Source organism: Salvelinus namaycush, chromosome 12 (assembly GCF_016432855.1).
Source record: "Salvelinus namaycush isolate Seneca chromosome 12, SaNama_1.0, whole genome shotgun sequence".
NCBI lineage: Eukaryota > Metazoa > Chordata > Actinopteri > Salmoniformes > Salmonidae > Salvelinus > Salvelinus namaycush.
The window spans coordinates 4,312,515-4,330,068 of NC_052318.1; the positions used below are offsets into that span (position 1 = coordinate 4,312,515).

At 52.0% G+C, this 17,554-nt stretch overlaps 1 protein-coding gene across 1 annotated transcript in view; it reads left to right on the top strand.

The window, feature by feature from the left end:
* Positions 1-17,554, top strand: part of LOC120056831 (sarcoplasmic/endoplasmic reticulum calcium ATPase 1-like) — a 113,396-nt gene that overhangs the window by 83,852 nt on the left and 11,990 nt on the right. The window contains exons 11-15 of the mRNA XM_039005061.1: positions 307-395; positions 7,518-7,620; positions 12,864-12,995; positions 16,717-16,836; positions 17,011-17,229. Coding sequence (XP_038860989.1) covers positions 307-395; positions 7,518-7,620; positions 12,864-12,995; positions 16,717-16,836; positions 17,011-17,229 — 663 coding nt within the window. The remainder of the gene's footprint in view (positions 1-306; positions 396-7,517; positions 7,621-12,863; positions 12,996-16,716; positions 16,837-17,010; positions 17,230-17,554) is intronic.

The window sequence follows — 17,554 nt, forward strand, 5'->3', positions numbered from 1 at the left end:
TTTGCTGATAGCCTAGCCTACTCTACCCTGGGGCTTTGCTGATAGCCTAGCCTACTCTACCCTGGGGCTTTGCTGATAGCCTAGCCTACTCTACCCTGGGGCTTTGCTGATAGCCTAGCCTACTCTACCCTGGGGCTTTGCTGATAGCCTAGCCTACTCTACCCTGGGGCTTTGCTGATAGCCTAGCCTACTCTACCCTGGGGCTTTGCTGATAGCCTAGCCTACTCTACCCTGGGGCTTTGCTGATAGCCTAGCCTACTCGACCCTGCTTTAACTATCCCAACTCTCTTTCTCTTCCCTCTCCAGATGTTTGTGGTGGACAAGGTGGAGGATTCCAGCTGTGCTGTCCATGAGTTCTCTATAACTGGCTCAACCTACGCCCCTGAAGGACAAGTGTGAGTGTCCCATCCTACCACCTTTCTGTTAGCTCTATGTCAGTGCCCCTGCGGAAATTGAATTAGCATAATATATACAACACCCATCAAAATCCCTCTGTTTAAACTTCTCGCCTGCGTCTCAAGGCGCCGCACCCGCCTGCGTCTCAAGGCGCCGCACCCGCCTGCGTCTCCAGCCGCCGCACCCGCCTGCGTCTCCAGCCGCCGCACCCGCCTGCGTCTCCAGCCGCCGCACCCGCCTGCGTCTCCAGCCGCCGCACCCGCCTGCGTCTCCAGCCGCCGCACCCGCCTGCGTCTCAAGGCGCCGCACCCGCCTGCGTCTCAAGGCGCCGCACCCGCCTGCGTCTCAAGGCGCCGCACCCGCCTGCGTCTCAAGGCGCCGCACCCGCCTGCGTCTCCAGGCGCCGCACCCGCCTGCGTCTCCAGCCGCCGCACCCGCCTGCGTCTCCAGCCGCCGCACCCGCCTGCGTCTCCAGGCGCCGCACCCGCCTGCGTCTCCAGCCGCCGCACCCGCCTGCGTCTCCAGGCGCCGCACCCGCCTGCGTCTCCAGGCGCCGCACCCGCCTGCGTCTCCAGGCGCCGCACCCGCCTGCGTCTCCAGGCGCCGCACCCGCCTGCGTCTCCAGGCGCAGCACCCGCCTGCGTCTCCAGGCGCAGCACCCGCCTGCGTCTCCAGGCGCAGCACCCGCCTGCGTCTCCAGGCGCAGCACCCGCCTGCGTCTCCAGGCGCAGCACCCGCCTGCGTCTCCAGGCGCCGCACCCGCCTGCGTCTCCAGGCGCAGCACCCGCCTGCGTCTCCAGGCGCCGCACCCGCCTGCGTCTCCAGCCGCCGCACCCGCCTGCGTCTCCAGCCGCCGCACCCGCCTGCGTCTCCAGCCGCCGCACCCGCCTGCGTCTCCAGCCGCCGCACCCGCCTGCGTCTCCAGCCGCCGCACCCGCCTGCGTCTCCAGCCGCCGCACCCGCCTGCGTCGGCCTTCCGCATCTGTGGTGGAAAGTGGCAGAGCTACAGTGCTGTTTGTCAGACCGTGAGACATCCCGAAAATCGGTCTTCTCACTAAAACATCTGTAGCGTCCGAACAGTTTAGGTAACCTGCTACTGGGTGCGAGAAATGAATGAAAGTGGATAGAGCATTTCTACGTCAAAGGTATACGGATAATTCCACGGTAAAACATTTATTACAGAATTTTTTTTTGTTGTGATTCTTTTGTCTCTCGGATAAAGTACATATGCTTCAAAATATTCCTTTTGACTTTTTCCAATGTATGAATCTGTTATTCAATGCATTTCTATAGGCTTATAGCAGTAAGGCCAAATTCAATGTTTTATCAAATTGTTGTATATATTTTTTGATACCTAAAGAGGTCCTAAAATTCTACATGAAATAGCTAAATGTTCCTTAAAACAATCCCATATGTTAGCTTAGTAGAAACACAGCTCCCTTAGACTCTAGGGGGTTAGTCTACAGAGTGCAAATGAACTGTGATTTCAGGTTACAATTCGTAGTTTCTCTGACTGTGGAATCACACTGTGAAACACACTATTACGTTTATCTCCCCCACCTCCCAGTGAGTGTTGTGTGGTCCATAGTGTTAACACACTGACCTTCAGAGGAAAGTAATGGCCAGCCATTGTGTTAACCTTCCTTGGCTCCAGACAGACAACTATTTTTACAGGCGGCAGTGGAAAAGCCTTGGTCACACCACCACTCTCCAGCGGCCGGCCGGCTGTTAAAAGCCCCTAACCTCCTTTTTTTCTCCATTTGATGTAAAGTGTTTATTTGAAGTCTCTTTCCTTACCCGCCCCCAAAGGTTTACTCTGTTCTTCACTGTGGTTAATGGCTCTTGGGAAGTTTAGAAAGAATGGCAATTATGTTTTCCTGAAGCATGTCAACTTATTCCATGATAACACATAGCACAGAGAGGGCAGGGAGGAAAGGACACAAATGTGACAAGAACTAAAATAGTCTTACTGTCTTCAAGGAATAGGAGAGCGAGCGAACAAAAGTATGTGGACACCCCTTCAAATTAGTGGATTCTGATTTTTCAGCGACACCAGTTGCTGAAAGGTGTATAAAATTGAGCACACAGACATGCAATCTCCATAGACAAACATTGGCATAACTGAGGAGCTCAGTGACATTCAACATGTCACCATCATAGGATGCCACCTTTCTAACAAGTCAGTTTGTCAAATTTCTGCCCTGCTAGAGCTGCCCCCGGTCAACTGTAAGTGCTGTTATCGTGAAGTGGAAACGTATAGGAACAACAACGGCTCAGCCGCGAAGTGGTAGGCCACACAAGCTCACAGAACGTGACCGCCGAGTGCTAAAACACGTAAATATCGTCTGTCCTTGGTTGCAACACTCACAACCGAGTTCCAAACTGCCTCTGGAAGCAACGTCAGCACCATAACTGTTCGTCAGGAGCTTCATGAAATGGGTTTCCATGGCCGAGGAACCGCACACAAGCCTAAGATCACCATGCGCAATGCCAAGCGTCGGATGGAGTGGCGTAAAGCTCGCCGCCATTGGACTCTGGAACAGTGGAAATGCGTTCTCTGGAGTGATGAATCACGCTTCACCCTCTGGCAGTCCGACAGACGAATCTGGGTTTGACGGATTCCAGGAGAACGATACCTGCCCCAATGCATAGTGCCAACTGTAAAGTTTGGTGGAGAAGGAATAATGGTCTAGGGCTGTTTTTCATGGTTTGGGCTAGGCCCCTTTGTTCCAGTGAAGGGAAATCTTAATGCTACAGGATACAATGACATTCTAGACGATTCTGTGCTTCCGACTTTGTCATGCAGGAAAGAACAATTTTTTTGCCAATGTCCCCGTGCACAAAGCGAGGTTCATACAGAAAGGGTTTGTTGAGCCTGCACAGAGCCCCGACCACAACCCCATCGAACACCTTTGGGATGAATTGGAACGCCGACTGCGAGCCAGCCCTAATCGCCCAACATCAGTGTCCGACCTCACTAATGCTCTTGTGGCTGAATGGAAGCAAGTCCCCGCAGCAATGTTCCAACATCTAGTAGAAACCCTTCCCGGAAGAGTGGTTGTTATAGCAGCAAAGGGAGGACCAACTCCATATTAATGCCCATGGTTTTATGAGATTTTCAAGCAGGTGTCCACATACTTTTGGTCATGTAGTGTAGCTTGGCCAAAGTCCTGGTGTTCCAGTTCTGGACCTGCAGTAGCGTGGATAGGACCTGCAGTAGCGTGGATAGGACCTGCAGTAGATCTGTCCTTTCTGTCAGTATAACCTGGTTGACCTCATCTCTTGCTCTCTGGAGTGCCCACTCTAGTCTAATGCCTCAAATGACTACCTGCTCGGCCAGAGGCAGAGCCAGATATGTTACAGCATACCTGGCTAGCCAGAGGCAGACCCATATCTGTTACAGCATACCTGCCTAGCCACAGGCAGACCCATATCTGTTACAGCATACCTGCCTAGCCACAGGCAGACCCAGATCTGTTGCAGCATACCTGCCTAGCCACAGGCAGACCCAGATCTGTTGCAGCATACCTGCCTAGCCAGAGGCAGACCCAGATCTGTTGCAGCATACCTGCCTAGCCAGAGGCAGACCCAGATCTGTTGCAGCATACCTGCCTAGCCAGAGGCAGAGCCAGATCTGTTACAGCATACCTGCCTAGCCAGAGGCAGAGCCAGATCTGTTACAGCATACCTGCCTAGCCACAGGCAGAGCCAGATCTGTTGCAGCATACCTGCCTAGCCACAGGCAGAGCCAGATCTGTTGCAGCATACCTGCCTAGCCACAGGCAGAGCCAGATCTGTTGCAGCATACCTGCCTAGCCACAGGCAGAGCCAGATCTGTTGCAGCATACCTGCCTAGCCACAGGCAGAGCCAGATCTGTTGCAGCATACCTGCCTAGCCACAGGCAGAGCCAGATCTGTTGCAGCATACCTGCCTAGCCACAGGCAGAGCCAGATCTGTTGCAGCATACCTGCCTAGCCACAGGCAGAGCCAGATCTGTTGCAGCATACCTGCCTAGCCACAGGCAGAGCCAGATCTGTTGCAGCATACCAGCCCAGCCACAGGCAGAGCCAGATCTGTTGCAGCATACCTGCCCAGCCACAGGCAGAGCCAGATCTGTTGCAGCATACCTGCCTAGCCACAGGCAGAGCCAGATCTGTTGCAGCATACCTGCCTAGCCACAGGCAGAGCCAGATCTGTTGCAGCATACCTGCCTAGCCACAGGCAGAGCCAGATCTGTTGCAGCATACCTGCCTAGCCACAGGCAGACCCAGATCTGTTGCAGCATACCTGCCTAGCCAGAGGCAGAGCCAGTTCTGTTACAGCAGGGGTATTCAACTCTTACCCTACGAGGTCCGGAGCCTGCTGGTTTTCTGTCCTACCTGATAATTAATTGCACACACCTGGTGTCCCAGGTCTAAATCAGTCCCTAATTTAGAGGGGATTCATTTTTTTTTTTTTAAAGCAGTGGAACTGACTTCAAGGTCCAGAGTCGAGTTTGAAGGTGCTACAGTATACAGTCAGTTCCATAAGCATTTGGACAGTGACACAATTTGCATCATTTTGGTTCTACGCCACCACAATGAATTTGAAAGAAAACATCCAAAGTGTGCTTTAAGTGTAAACTAAGTGTTTTGTCAAAATTATTGTAAGAACTGTGTAGGAATTACAACCATTTTTTTTTTACACAGCCCTCCAATTTTATGGGCTCAAAAGTAATTGGACAAACTAGCAATCATAAATTTAAATTGTGAGTTTTAATACTTCAATGACTGCCTGAAGTCTGGAACTCATAGACATCACCAGATGCTGTGTTTCTTCCCTGGTGATGCTCTGCCAGGTCTTTACTGCAGCTGTCTTCACTTCCTGCTTGTTCTTGGGGGCTTTCGCCTTCAGTTTTGCCTTCATTAAGTGAAATTCATGCTCAATTGGATTCAGGTCAGGTGATTGACTTGGCCATTTGCATAACATTCCACTTCTTTACCTTAAATTATTGGGTTGCTTTCACAGTATGCTTCGGGTCATTGTCCAACTTGCACTGTGAATTTCCGTCCAATGAGCTTTGAAACATTTGGCTGAATCTGAGCAGACAATGGAATCCACCCTACTGCTTTTGTCAGCAAATACAAGGGAACCAGTTCCATGGGCAGCCATAAATGCCCACGCCATAACACTACCTCCACCATGCTTCACAGATGAAGTGGTATGCTTCGGATCATGAGCAGTTCCTGCCCTTCTACATACTCTTCTCTTCCCATCATTCTGGTACAAGTTGATCTTTGTCTCATCTGTACGCATTATGTTCCAGAACTGGACAGGCTTTTTCAGATTAGTTTTTTGGCAAACTCTAATCTGGTCTTCCTGTTTTTGAGGCTTACCAATGGTTTACATCTTGTGGTAAACCGTCTGTATTTACTCTGGTGAAGTCTTCTCTTGAATGTTGACTTTGACACAGATACGCATACCTCCTGGAGGATGTTCTTGGTCTCGCCAACTGTTGTGAAGGGGGTTTTTCTTCACCAGGGAAAGAATTCTTCTGGCATCCACCACAGTTGTTTTCCGTGGTCTTCCGGGCATTTTTGTGTTCCTGAGCTCAACAGTGTGTTCTTTCTCTTTAAGAATGTACCAAATAGTTGATTTGGACACACCTAATGTTTTTCCTCTCGCTCTGATGGGTTTGTTTAGGGGGGGCCGCATATAAAAAGTACTGTAATTCCTACACCGTTCCCCCGATTTGGATGTAAATACCCTCAAATTAAAGCTCCAAGTCTGCACTTTCAGCTCATATTCATTATTTAATTTCAACTCCAATAAGCTAAAAATAATAATAACTTGGTCAATGTCCAAATATTTATGGACCTGACTGTACCTGCCCAGACTGGGGCAGACCCATATCTATTACAGTACACCTGCCCAGACGGGGGCAGACCCAGATCTATTACAGTACACCTGACCAGACTGGGGCAGACCCAGACCTACTACAGTACACTTGCCCAGACTGGGGACAGACCCAGATCTACTACAGTACACCTGCCCAGACGGGGACAGACCCAGATCTGCTACGGTACACCTGCCCAGACGGGGGCAGACCCAGATCTGCTACGGTACACCTGCCCAGACGGGGGCAGACCCAGATCTGCTACGGTACACCTGCCCAGACTGGGGCAGACCCAGATCTGCTACGGTACACCTGCCCAGACGGGGGCAGACCCAGATCTGCTACGGTACACCTGCCCAGACGGGGGCAGACCCAGATCTGCTACGGTACACCTGCCCAGACTGGGGCAGACCCAGATCTACTACGGTACACCTGCCCAAACAGGCCTCACGATGTCTTACTGTACCGTGCCAAGTGTTCCCCTTCAGTCAGCTCAGTCCATACAAGATTAGGCTCATATATTTTCCCTACTGAAGTTGATGAAAACCCCATCATTATATCCAATGTAATGCCAAGTGATGATGTTGTGTTAATCACTATTCAGGGCTCGTATCCACAAAGCATCTCAGACAACAACTGCCCCCTGAGCACTGAGCTCCCACAAACAACACACTGACTGGCAACTTCTCCAACCTGCCAGCTGTATAGAATGTTGTGAACATTTTTTCATGAGACATCTTAAGACACGAGTTGTAATACACTCAGGAGCCCAAACAGACGTAGTGTGTGTGTGTGTGTGTGTGTGTGTGTGTGTGTGTGTGTGTGTGTGTGTGTGTGTGTGTGTGTGTGTGTGTGTGTGTGTGTGTGTGTGTGTGTGTGTGTGTGTGTGTGTGTGTGTGTGTGTGTACAGGAAAAACAGTGGCAGTATTCCATTAGTTGTTATGAGAGTAAATTACACCACTCGATGATGATAAAAAAGTCCAGTCCATTTATGTTTGGGCTCCTGAGTGGCTCAGCAGTCTAAAGCACTGCCTCTCAGTGCAAGAGGTGCCACTACAGTCCCTGGTTTGATTCCAGGCTGTTTCACAACCTGCTGTGATTGGGAGTCCCATAGGGCGGCGCACAATTGGCCCAGCATCGTCTGGGTTTGGCCGGGGTAGGCCGTCATTTAAAAAAAGAGTGTGTTCTTAACAGACCTGCCTAGTTAAAAAATGTTTTAAATATTGTGTGTGTTTGCTCTTCCAGGTTGAAAGGGGACAAGGTGGTGCAGTGTGGAGATTATGATGGTCTTCTGGAGCTGGCCACTGTCTGTTCCATGTGCAACGACTCTTCACTGGACTACAATGAGGTCAGTACTGACAACACACACATTATGGTCTTGTAAGTCATTAAGGGACTGTTGTGTCACTTCAGCCTGACCCTCTCTGTCCCTATCCTTTCATCCTGTTTTCCTCAGCGGTAAAAAGCCTTCCCTTTTTTTTTAAGCAGCTGTGGCACGCGGACGCACAGGTAGCCTAGCGGTTAGAGCGTTGGGCCATTAACCTAAAGCAAGTTTGAATCCTGAGCTGACTAGGTAAAAAATCTGCTCCAGGGTCGCCGTCAATAATGGCTGATCTCTGGTCGTGATCCCACTCTCTGAGGGTGTCTCAGGAGGAGTTGGGATATGGTGACCCTTGTCGTGGCCCCACTCTCTGAGGGTGTCTCAGGGGGGAGTTGGGATATAGTGACCCTTGTCGTGGCCTCTCTCTCTGAGGGTCTCAGGGGGAGTTGGGATATGGTGACCCTTATCGTGGCCTCTCTCTCTGAGGGTGTCTCAGGAGGAGTTGGGATATGGTGACCCTTATCGTGGCCTCTCTCTCTGAGGGTGTCTCAGGAGGAGTTGGGATATGGTGACCCTTGTCGTGGCCTCTCTCTCTGAGGGTGTCTCAGGGGGAGTTGGGATATGGTGACCCTTATCGTGGCCTCTCTCTCTGAGGGTGTCTCAGGGGGGAGTTGGGATATGGTGACCCTTGTCGTGGCCCCACTCTCTGAGGGTCTCAGGGGGAGTTGGGATATGGTGACCCTTGTCGTGGCCTCTCTCTCTGAGGGTCTCAGGGGGGAGTTGGGATATGGTGACCCTTGTCGTGGCCTCTCTCTCTGAGGGTGTCTCAGGAGGAGTTGGGATATGGTGACCCTTGTCGTGGCCCCACTCTCTGAGGGTGTCTCAGGGGGGAGTTGGGATATGGTGACCCTTATCGTGGCCTCTCTCTCTGAGGGTGTCTCAGGGGGGAGTTGGGATATGGTGACCCTTATCGTGGCCTCTCTCTCTGAGGGTGTCTCAGGGGGGAGTTGGGATATGGTGACCCTTGTCGTGGCCTCTCTCTCTGAGGGTCTCAGGGGGGAGTTGGGATATGGTGACCCTTGTCGTGGCCTCTCTCTCTGAGGGTGTCTCAGGGGGGAGTTGGGATATGGTGACCCTTATCGTGGCCTCTCTCTCTGAGGGTGTCTCAGGGGGGAGTTGGGATATGGTGACCCTTGTCGTGGCCTCTCTCTCTGAGGGTGTCTCAGGAGGAGTTGGGATATGGTGACCCTTGTCGTGGCCTCTCTCTCTGAGGGTGTCTCAGGGGGGAGTTGGGATATGGTGACCCTTGTCGTGGCCTCTCTCTCTGAGGGTCTCAGGGGGAGTTGGGATATGGCAGACCCTTGTCGTGGCCTCTCTCTCTGAGGGTGTCTCAGGAGGAGTTGGGATATGGTGACCCTTATCGTGGCCTCTCTCTCTGAGGGTGTCTCAGGGGGGAGTTGGGATATGGTGACCCTTGTCGTGGCCTCTCTCTCTGAGGGTGTCTCAGGGGGAGTTGGGATATGGTGACCCTTGTCGTGGCCCCACTCTCTGAGGGTGTCTCAGGGGGGAGTTGGGATATGGTGACCCTTGTCGTGGCCTCTCTCTCTGAGGGTGTCTCAGGGGGGAGTTGGGATATGGTGACCCTTGTCGTGGCCTCTCTCTCTGAGGGTCTCAGGGGGAGTTGGGATATGGTGACCCTTGTCGTGGCCTCTCTCTCTGAGGGTCTCAGGGGGGAGTTGGGATATGGTGACCCTTATCGTGGCCTCTCTCTCTGAGGGTCTCAGGGGGAGTTGGGATATGGTGACCCTTGTCGTGGCCTCTCTCTCTGAGGGTGTCTCAGGGGGGAGTTGGGATATGGTGACCCTTGTCGTGGCCTCTCTCTCTGAGGGTGTCTCAGGGGGGAGTTGGGATATGGTGACCCTTGTCGTGGCCTCTCTCTCTGAGGGTCTCAGGGGGAGTTGGGATATGGTGACCCTTGTCGTGGCCCCACTCTCTGAGGGTCTCAGGGGGGAGTTGGGATATGGTGACCCTTATCGTGGCCTCTCTCTCTGAGGGTCTCAGGGGGAGTTGGGATATGGTGACCCTTGTCGTGGCCTCTCTCTCTGAGGGTGTCTCAGGGGGGAGTTGGGATATGGTGACCCTTATCGTGGCCTCTCTCTCTGAGGGTGTCTCGGGGGAGTTGGGATATGGTGACCCTTGTCGTGGCCTCTCTCTCTGAGGGTGTCTCAGGGGGGAGTTGGGATATGGTGACCCTTATCGTGGCCTCTCTCTCTGAGGGTCTCAGGGGGGAGTTGGGATATGGTGACCCTTATCGTGGCCTCTCTCTCTGAGGGTCTCAGGGGGGAGTTGGGATATGGTGACCCTTATCGTGGCCTCTCTCTCTGAGGGTCTCAGGGGGGAGTTGGGATATGGTGACCCTTATCGTGGCCTCTCTCTCTGAGGGTCTCAGGGGGGAGTTGGGATATGGTGACCCTTATCGTGGCCTCTCTCTCTGAGGGTCTCAGGGGGAGTTGGGATATGGTGACCCTTGTCGTGGCCTCTCTCTCTGAGGGTCTCAGGGGGGAGTTGGGATATGGTGACCCTTGTCGTGGCCTCTCTCTCTGAGGGTCTCAGGGGGAGTTGGGATATGGTGACCCTTGTCGTGGCCTCTCTCTCTGAGGGTCTCAGGGGGAGTTGGGATATGCAGAAGAAACACATTTCCAATTCACACCACACACTTGTACAGGTTACACAGTTGTAGATGAGTGAAACAGGGCAAATATAAGCATCCCCTATTTACGCACAAACACACACACTGAAACATGGCTGCACATCTGTTGTTGCTTTCTCCTAGGTTTGACTGATGTCGTCATCAATGTGGAGTTGGACTAACAAATGAGTGTGGTTGCTAAGCAAATCACTCGTCTCTTAGAGACGGGGCTTTGTGCCAGTAAGACAAGCTGGCAAATGTCTCATGGACTTAGCTATGTATACAAACCACCTATTAGATTGCCCTGAATGCATGAATCATGACCAAGGCGCGCACACACACACACACACACACACACACAGGAGTTTTCTACAATTGCCAATCCAATTTTACTCTGATGTGTGATTCTGTTTTCTCACCTCTCTGTCATCACCATGGTGCTATGGTAACCATGCTGTGTGTAAAGGGAAGCTGAAGACATGGCAGTCTAATTGCAAGACACTCAAATGCTGAGAAGATTCCTAGTATAACTGAATTAGTATGTAATGCCATTTTGTGACCATTAACCAGTAGAATGAAACTCTGGCTTTCCCAACTAGACATGATAGAGAAAGGTATTTAGGGGATAGAGCTAAGGGGAGGTAGAGCAGCTGTGTGGAGAGGGAGAGTGGTGGACCCTGATGGTGGAGGAGCCTGGGGGTTTATAAACTCAGCAAAAAAATTAACGTCCCTTTTTCAGGACCCTGTCTTTCAAAGATAGTTGGTAAAAATCCAAATAACTTCACAGATCTTCATTGTAAAGGGTTTAAACACTGTTTCCCATGCTTCAATGAACCATAAACAATTAATGAACATGCACCTGTGGAACGGTCGTTAAGACACTAACAGCTTGCAGACGGTAGACAATTAAGGTCACAGTTATGAAGACTTAGGACACTAAAGAGGGCTTTCTGCTGACTCTGAAAAACACCAAAGGAAGGATGCCCAGGGTCCCTACTCATCTGCGTGAACGTGCCTTAGGCATAATGCAAGGAGGCATGAGGCCTGCAAATGTGGCCAGGGCAATAAATGGAAATGTCCGTACTGAGAGACGCCAAAGACAGTGCAACAGGGAGACAGGATGGACAGCTGATCGTCCTCGCAGTGGCAGACCACGTTTAACACCTGCACAGGATCGGTACATCCGAACATCACACCTGTGGGACAGGTACAGGATGGCAACAACAATTGCCAGAGTTACACCAGGAACGCACAATCCCTCCATCAGTGCTCAGACTGTCCGCAATAGGCTGAGAGAGGCTGGACTGAGGGCTTGTAGGCCTGTTGTAATGCAGGTCCTCACCAGACATCACCGGCAACAACGTCGCCTATGGTCACAAACCCACCGTCGCTGGACCAGACAGTGCTCTTCACTGACGAGTCGCAGTTTTGTCTCACCAGGGGTGATGGTCGGATTCGCGTTTATCGTCGAAGGAATGAGCGTTACACCGAGGCCTGTACTCTGGAGCGGGATCAATTTTGGAGGTGGAGGGTCCATCATGGTCTGGGGCAGTGTGTCACAGCATCATCGGACTGAGCTTGTTGTCATTGCAGGCAATCTCAACGCTGTGCGTTACAGGGAAGACATCCTCCTCCCTCATGTGGTACCCTTCCTGCAGGCTCATCCTGACATGGCCCTCCAGCATGACAATGCTACCAGCCATACTGCTCATTCTGTGTGTGATTTCCTGCAAGACAGGAATGTCCGTGTTCTGCCATGGCCAGCGAAGAGCCCGGATCTCAATCCCATTGAGCACGTCTGGGACCTGTTGGATCGGAGGGTGAGGGCTAGGGCCATTCCCCCCCAGAAATGTCTGGGAACTTGGAGGTGCCTTGGTGGAAGAGTGGGATAACATCTCACAGCAAGAACTGGCAAATCTGGTGCAGTCCACGAGGAGGAGATGCACTTAATGCAGCTGGTGGCCACACCAGATACTGACTGTTACTTTTGATTATGACCCGCCTTTGTTCAGGGACACATTATTCCATTTCTGTTAGTCACATGTCTGTGGAACTTGTTCAGTTTATTTCTCAGTTGTTGAATCTTGTTATGTTCATACAAATATTTACACATGTTAAGTTTGCTGAAAATAAACGCAGTTGACAGTGAGAGGACGTTTCTTTTTTTTGCTGAGTTTACATCATGGTGTGGTTAAGCTGGGTGGACAGACAGATGGTGTGGGCAGAGATGTGCCCTATATCCAGTGGACTTCTCGCATCATAATTCCCTCTCTCAATTCAATTTAAGGGCTTTATTGGCACGGTAAACATATTTTAACATTGCCAAAGCAAGTGAACTATATAATAAACAAAAGTGAAATTAACAAATAAAATGAACAGTAAACATTACACTCACAGAAGTTCCAAAATAATAGACATTACAAATGTCATTATGTGCAAATAGTTAAAGTACAAAAGGGAAAATAAATCAACATAAATATGGGTTGTATTTACAATGGTGTTTTGTTCTTACGTCTCTGTATTTCTGAATGACAGTGTGTTTCAAAAGCTTTCGACTTACCCATCCTCTCTCCTGTCCCAGGTCAAAGGAGTGTATGAGAAGGTGGGTGAGGCGACGGAGACGGCCCTCACTACCCTGGTGGAGAAGATGAACGTGTTCAAGACTGACATGTCAGGCCTCAGCAAGGTGGAGCGTGCCGGAGCCTGCAACTCAGTAAGCAACGAGAGGAAACACTGAGGGGATGTATACAACACCACCATGGATGCCCACTGTGTATTAGACATACAACATACTGCTTGCATATTCATATACAGTATTTAACGGTGTATGTTGTCATAAAGTGATTTAAACAACTGGACAACAAGTTCAAAGAAAGTATGGTAGCTGTTACCTATTGGCTTTCAACGCATGGGATAATCTCCACCTCTATGGTATGCTATATACTCTATTGTCCCTGAGGGGAAGTTTGACATGGACAATGGAGTGTGCTGCTGCTTCCACATAGATACATAAAGAGGAAGGCCCCAAAAAAATGGTCAGACTCCAGTCTCCCAAGTCATAGACTGTTCTCTCTGCTACCGCACTGCAAGTGGTACCGGAGCTCCAAGTCTAGGTCCAAAAGGCTCCTTAACAGCTTCTTTCCCCAAGCCATGAGACTGCTGAACAACTAATCAGATGACCCCCCCCCCCCCCCCCCCCCGCTCTGACTCTGTCAATGAGAAGTGGTGCGTCTGTCCTTCTCTCGGTGCATGACCAATGACACTGTGACAGGAAGACACGAGAGAGAGACTCCCTGTGTTCCTGTCAATGACCAGCGGTTTCAAGTTTTTCCACTGAACTCCATTCATATCCCCAACAGTCCCACAATGAGAAGAAAATAAAACCTGTCAAGTCCTGTCCTCAGACGCTAGAGAGGATAATATTTAGACAAGCCGGGGGTTTATGAAGAGGTTAGCTAAACTTTCCAGCTTTCTGTTAGGGCTTTCAACAGGGGGGAAAGGAGGAGGTTTCCTATTAATGCACTAGTTGACGGTGAAGGATTTTTGAGGTGAAAGTGTCTGTAACTATGTTCTGCCGTCACTAGATCGACTTGTACTCACGTTCCTCGTCTTTTGTTTTTGTGATGGGACGAAGAGGAATTTTGGCTCGGTGGCTGTCTTTCTGTGAGGACATCTGTCAAGTGTCTGAGTCCCCTGGCATCATGTCTCCAGGACATAACTGTCTGAGCTGGGAGGGAGGATCGGAGGGAGGGGAGAGGAGAAGGTAGGGATGAAGGCAGTGGGAGGGAGGGGGAGAGAGAGAGAAGGAAGGGAGGCTGGGGAGAAGGGATGTTGGGCGGGAGGCTGTGGGGGAGGGTGGGAGGGAGAGAGGAGAAGGTAGGGATGAAGGGAGTGGGAGGGAGGGGGAGAGAGAGAGAGAGAAGGGAGGGGGAGAGGCGACTGTATGGGATGAAGAGAAGGGAATGGGAGAGGAGGGAGACAGGTAGATGGAGACGCTGGGAGAGGAGGGAGACAGGGAGATGGAGACGCTGGGAGAGGAGGGAGACGGGGAGATGGAGACGCTGGGAGAGGAGGGAGACAGGGAGATGGAGACGCTGGGAGAGGAGGGAGACAGGGAGATGGAGACGCTGGGAGAGGAGGGAGACGGGGAGATGGAGACGCTGGGAGAGGAGGGAGACAAGTAGATGGAGACGCTGGGAGAGGAGGGAGACAGGTAGATGGAGACGCTGGGAGAGGAGGGAGACAGGGGGATGGAGACGCTGGGAGAGGAGGGAGACAGGTAGATGGAGACGCTGGGAGAGGAGGGAGACAGGGAGATGGAGACGCTGGGAGAGGAGGGAGACAGGGAGATGGAGACGCTGGGAGAGGAGGGAGACAGGGAGATGGAGACGCTGGGAGAGGAGGGAGACAGGGAGATGGAGACGCTGGGAGAGGAGGGAGACAGGGAGATGGAGACGCTGGGAGAGGAGGGAGACAGGGAGATGGAGACGCTGGGAGAGGAGGGAGACAGGGAGATGGAGACGCTGGGAGAGGAGGGAGACAGGGAGATGGAGACGCTGGGAGAGGAGGGAGACAGGGAGATGGAGACGCTGGGAGAGGAGGGAGACAGGGAGATGGAGACGCTGGGAGAGGAGGGAGACAGGGAGATGGAGACGCTGGGAGAGGAGGGAGACAGGGAGATGGAGACGCTGGGAGAGGAGGGAGACAGGGAGATGGAGACGCTGGGAGAGGAGGGAGACAGGGAGATGGAGACGCTGGGAGAGGAGGGAGACAGGGAGATGGAGACGCTGGGAGAGGAGGGAGACAGGGAGATGGAGACGCTGGGAGAGGAGGGAGACAGGGAGATGGAGACGCTGGGAGAGGAGGGAGACAGGGAGATGGAGACGCTGGGAGAGGAGGGAGACAGGGAGATGGAGACGCTGGGAGAGGAGGGAGACAGGGAGATGGAGACGCTGGGAGAGGAGGGAGACCGGGAGATGGAGACGCTGGGAGAGGAGGGAGACAGGGAGATGGAGACGCTGGGAGAGGAGGGGTGGAGGATATTGTTTCTACCTAACTACCAGCCTGATAACTACCAGAGCTGTGTTCCTGGAGCTCAGGTGACCCCTACTGTTAATGCTCTATCAGAAGCCACTAAACCATACCGCCATTTAAGATCCTTGCGATTTAGACTAACATTGTATATTCTCATGTATTTATAGCAGTTTTTATTTGGCAGATTTTGAAGGGTGTGAACGCAGGGCTGTATACATTTCCTGGTAACTCTACACTTCACTACAAGCTTAATTAAGGCCAAGTTGAGTTGTACCTTTTCAAGGGTGTGTTTACACAGGCAGCCTAATTCTGATATATTTTTTTCTAAGCGAATTGGTCTTTTGACCAATCGGATCAGCTCTTTTGCCAATAATTGGGCTACTTTTGTAAAGCCTAAGTGGTGTCAGGGTCCTCTGTAACATCAGAGTCCCTTTTACTGCTGTATCATCTGTTGTCACTGGAGATTCACAGACAGAGGGTCCTGTCTGGCCCACATTGATTCTGCTACTTCATATATACACACTTGCCCAATTGTCTGTCTGGTGCAGTTGGCTGACTGTTCAGACAGGATGTTGGAGCACCATCAGGGTGTTTTCACTAGGAACCAAACGGAACCAAACAGCGAAGGGCCTACCTTAATTTGTCCAATAGAAACTCTTGGTTTTGTTGCAAATTGATTTATGTTGCGAGGCAGTTGGCTACAGTGTAGAATAATGATTACACCCCAGGTGTCAACAACAAACCTCCCAGTCCTAGTCCCCCACCTCGTCTGATAGACCCCTCCCTCTCATCTGCCCCGCTCTCTCGCCCTCCCTCTCATCTGCCCCGCTCTCTCGCCCTCCATCTCATCTGCCCCGCTCTCTCGCCCTCCATCTCATCTGCCCCGCTCTCTCGCCCTCCATCTCATCTGCCCCGCTCTCTCGCCCTCCATCTCATCTGCCCCGCTCTCTCGCCCTCCATCTCATCTGCCCCGCTCTCTCGCCCTCCATCTCATCTGCCCCGCTCTCTCATCATCCCCCGCTCTCTCATCTGCCCCGCTCTCTCATCTGCCCCGCTCTCTCATCTGCCCCGCTCTCTCATCTGCCCCGCTCTCTCGCCCTCCATCTCATCTGCCCCGCTCTCTCGCCCTCCATCTCATCTGCCCCGCTCTCTCGCCCTCCCTCTCATCTGCCCCGCTCTCTCGCCCTCCCTCTCATCTGCCCCGCTCTCTCGCCCTCCATCTCATCTGCCCCGCTCTCTCGCCCTCCATCTCATCTGCCCCGCTCTCTCGCCCTCCATCTCATCTGCCCCGCTCTCTCATCTGCCCCGCTCTCTCGCCCTCCATCTCATCTGCCCCGCTCTCTCGCCCTCCATCTCATCTGCCCCGCTCTCTCGCCCTCCATCTTTCTCTCTCCTACCAGGTGATCAGACAGCTGATGAAGAAAGAGTTTACTCTGGAGTTCTCGCGTGATCGCAAGTCCATGTCTGTGTACTGTACCCCCATCAACAAACCAGGCTCCGGGTGCAAGATGTTCATCAAGGTGCAGACACACAGACACCTCAATCAACAGATCAACAGAGTCCAACTCTATGCATTTTCACTATAAGCCAGAGTGGGAGAGGAGCTTGGATGTCCCCATTGTGACCTTTTGACCCCTCTCTCACACACACACTAAATATACATCTATATCCCGCCCACCCCTCCACTCCCACAGGGTGCCCCAGAGAGTGTGATGGAGCGATGCCAGTACCTGCGTGTTGGCACAGGGAAGGTGGCACTGACCATGCCCCTGAGAGAGCAGCTGACCTCCCTGATCAGGGACTGGGGCACGGGCAGGGACACGCTGAGATGCCTGGGCATGGCCACACGGGACTCGCCACCTAAACAACAGGACATGGATCTGGAGAACTCCACCAAGTTTGCTGAGTATGAGGTGAGTGTGAGGTCAGTGTGAGGTCAGTCAGAGACGAACAAGAAGCTGGGTGAATGCCAGACTCGTGGGCAGACTAGGCAGGGAGATTACTCACTTAAAAAGGAAGAATGTTTTTGTTTTTTTTAAGTTGAACTGGTTCCTGTTGTGAAAGACCATCCACATTGAAAGAAATGATAACGATCATCATATTTGAAATGGTTTAGTTCTACGGGGACGCCTGTCATCGATCCTTCGCTACATACAGGTTGTATTTGAATGCTTGACTGGGTGTTTGACGTTCATCCATCTTGTGCTTACTGGTTCATTCTACTGTCTTTCCCCTCTA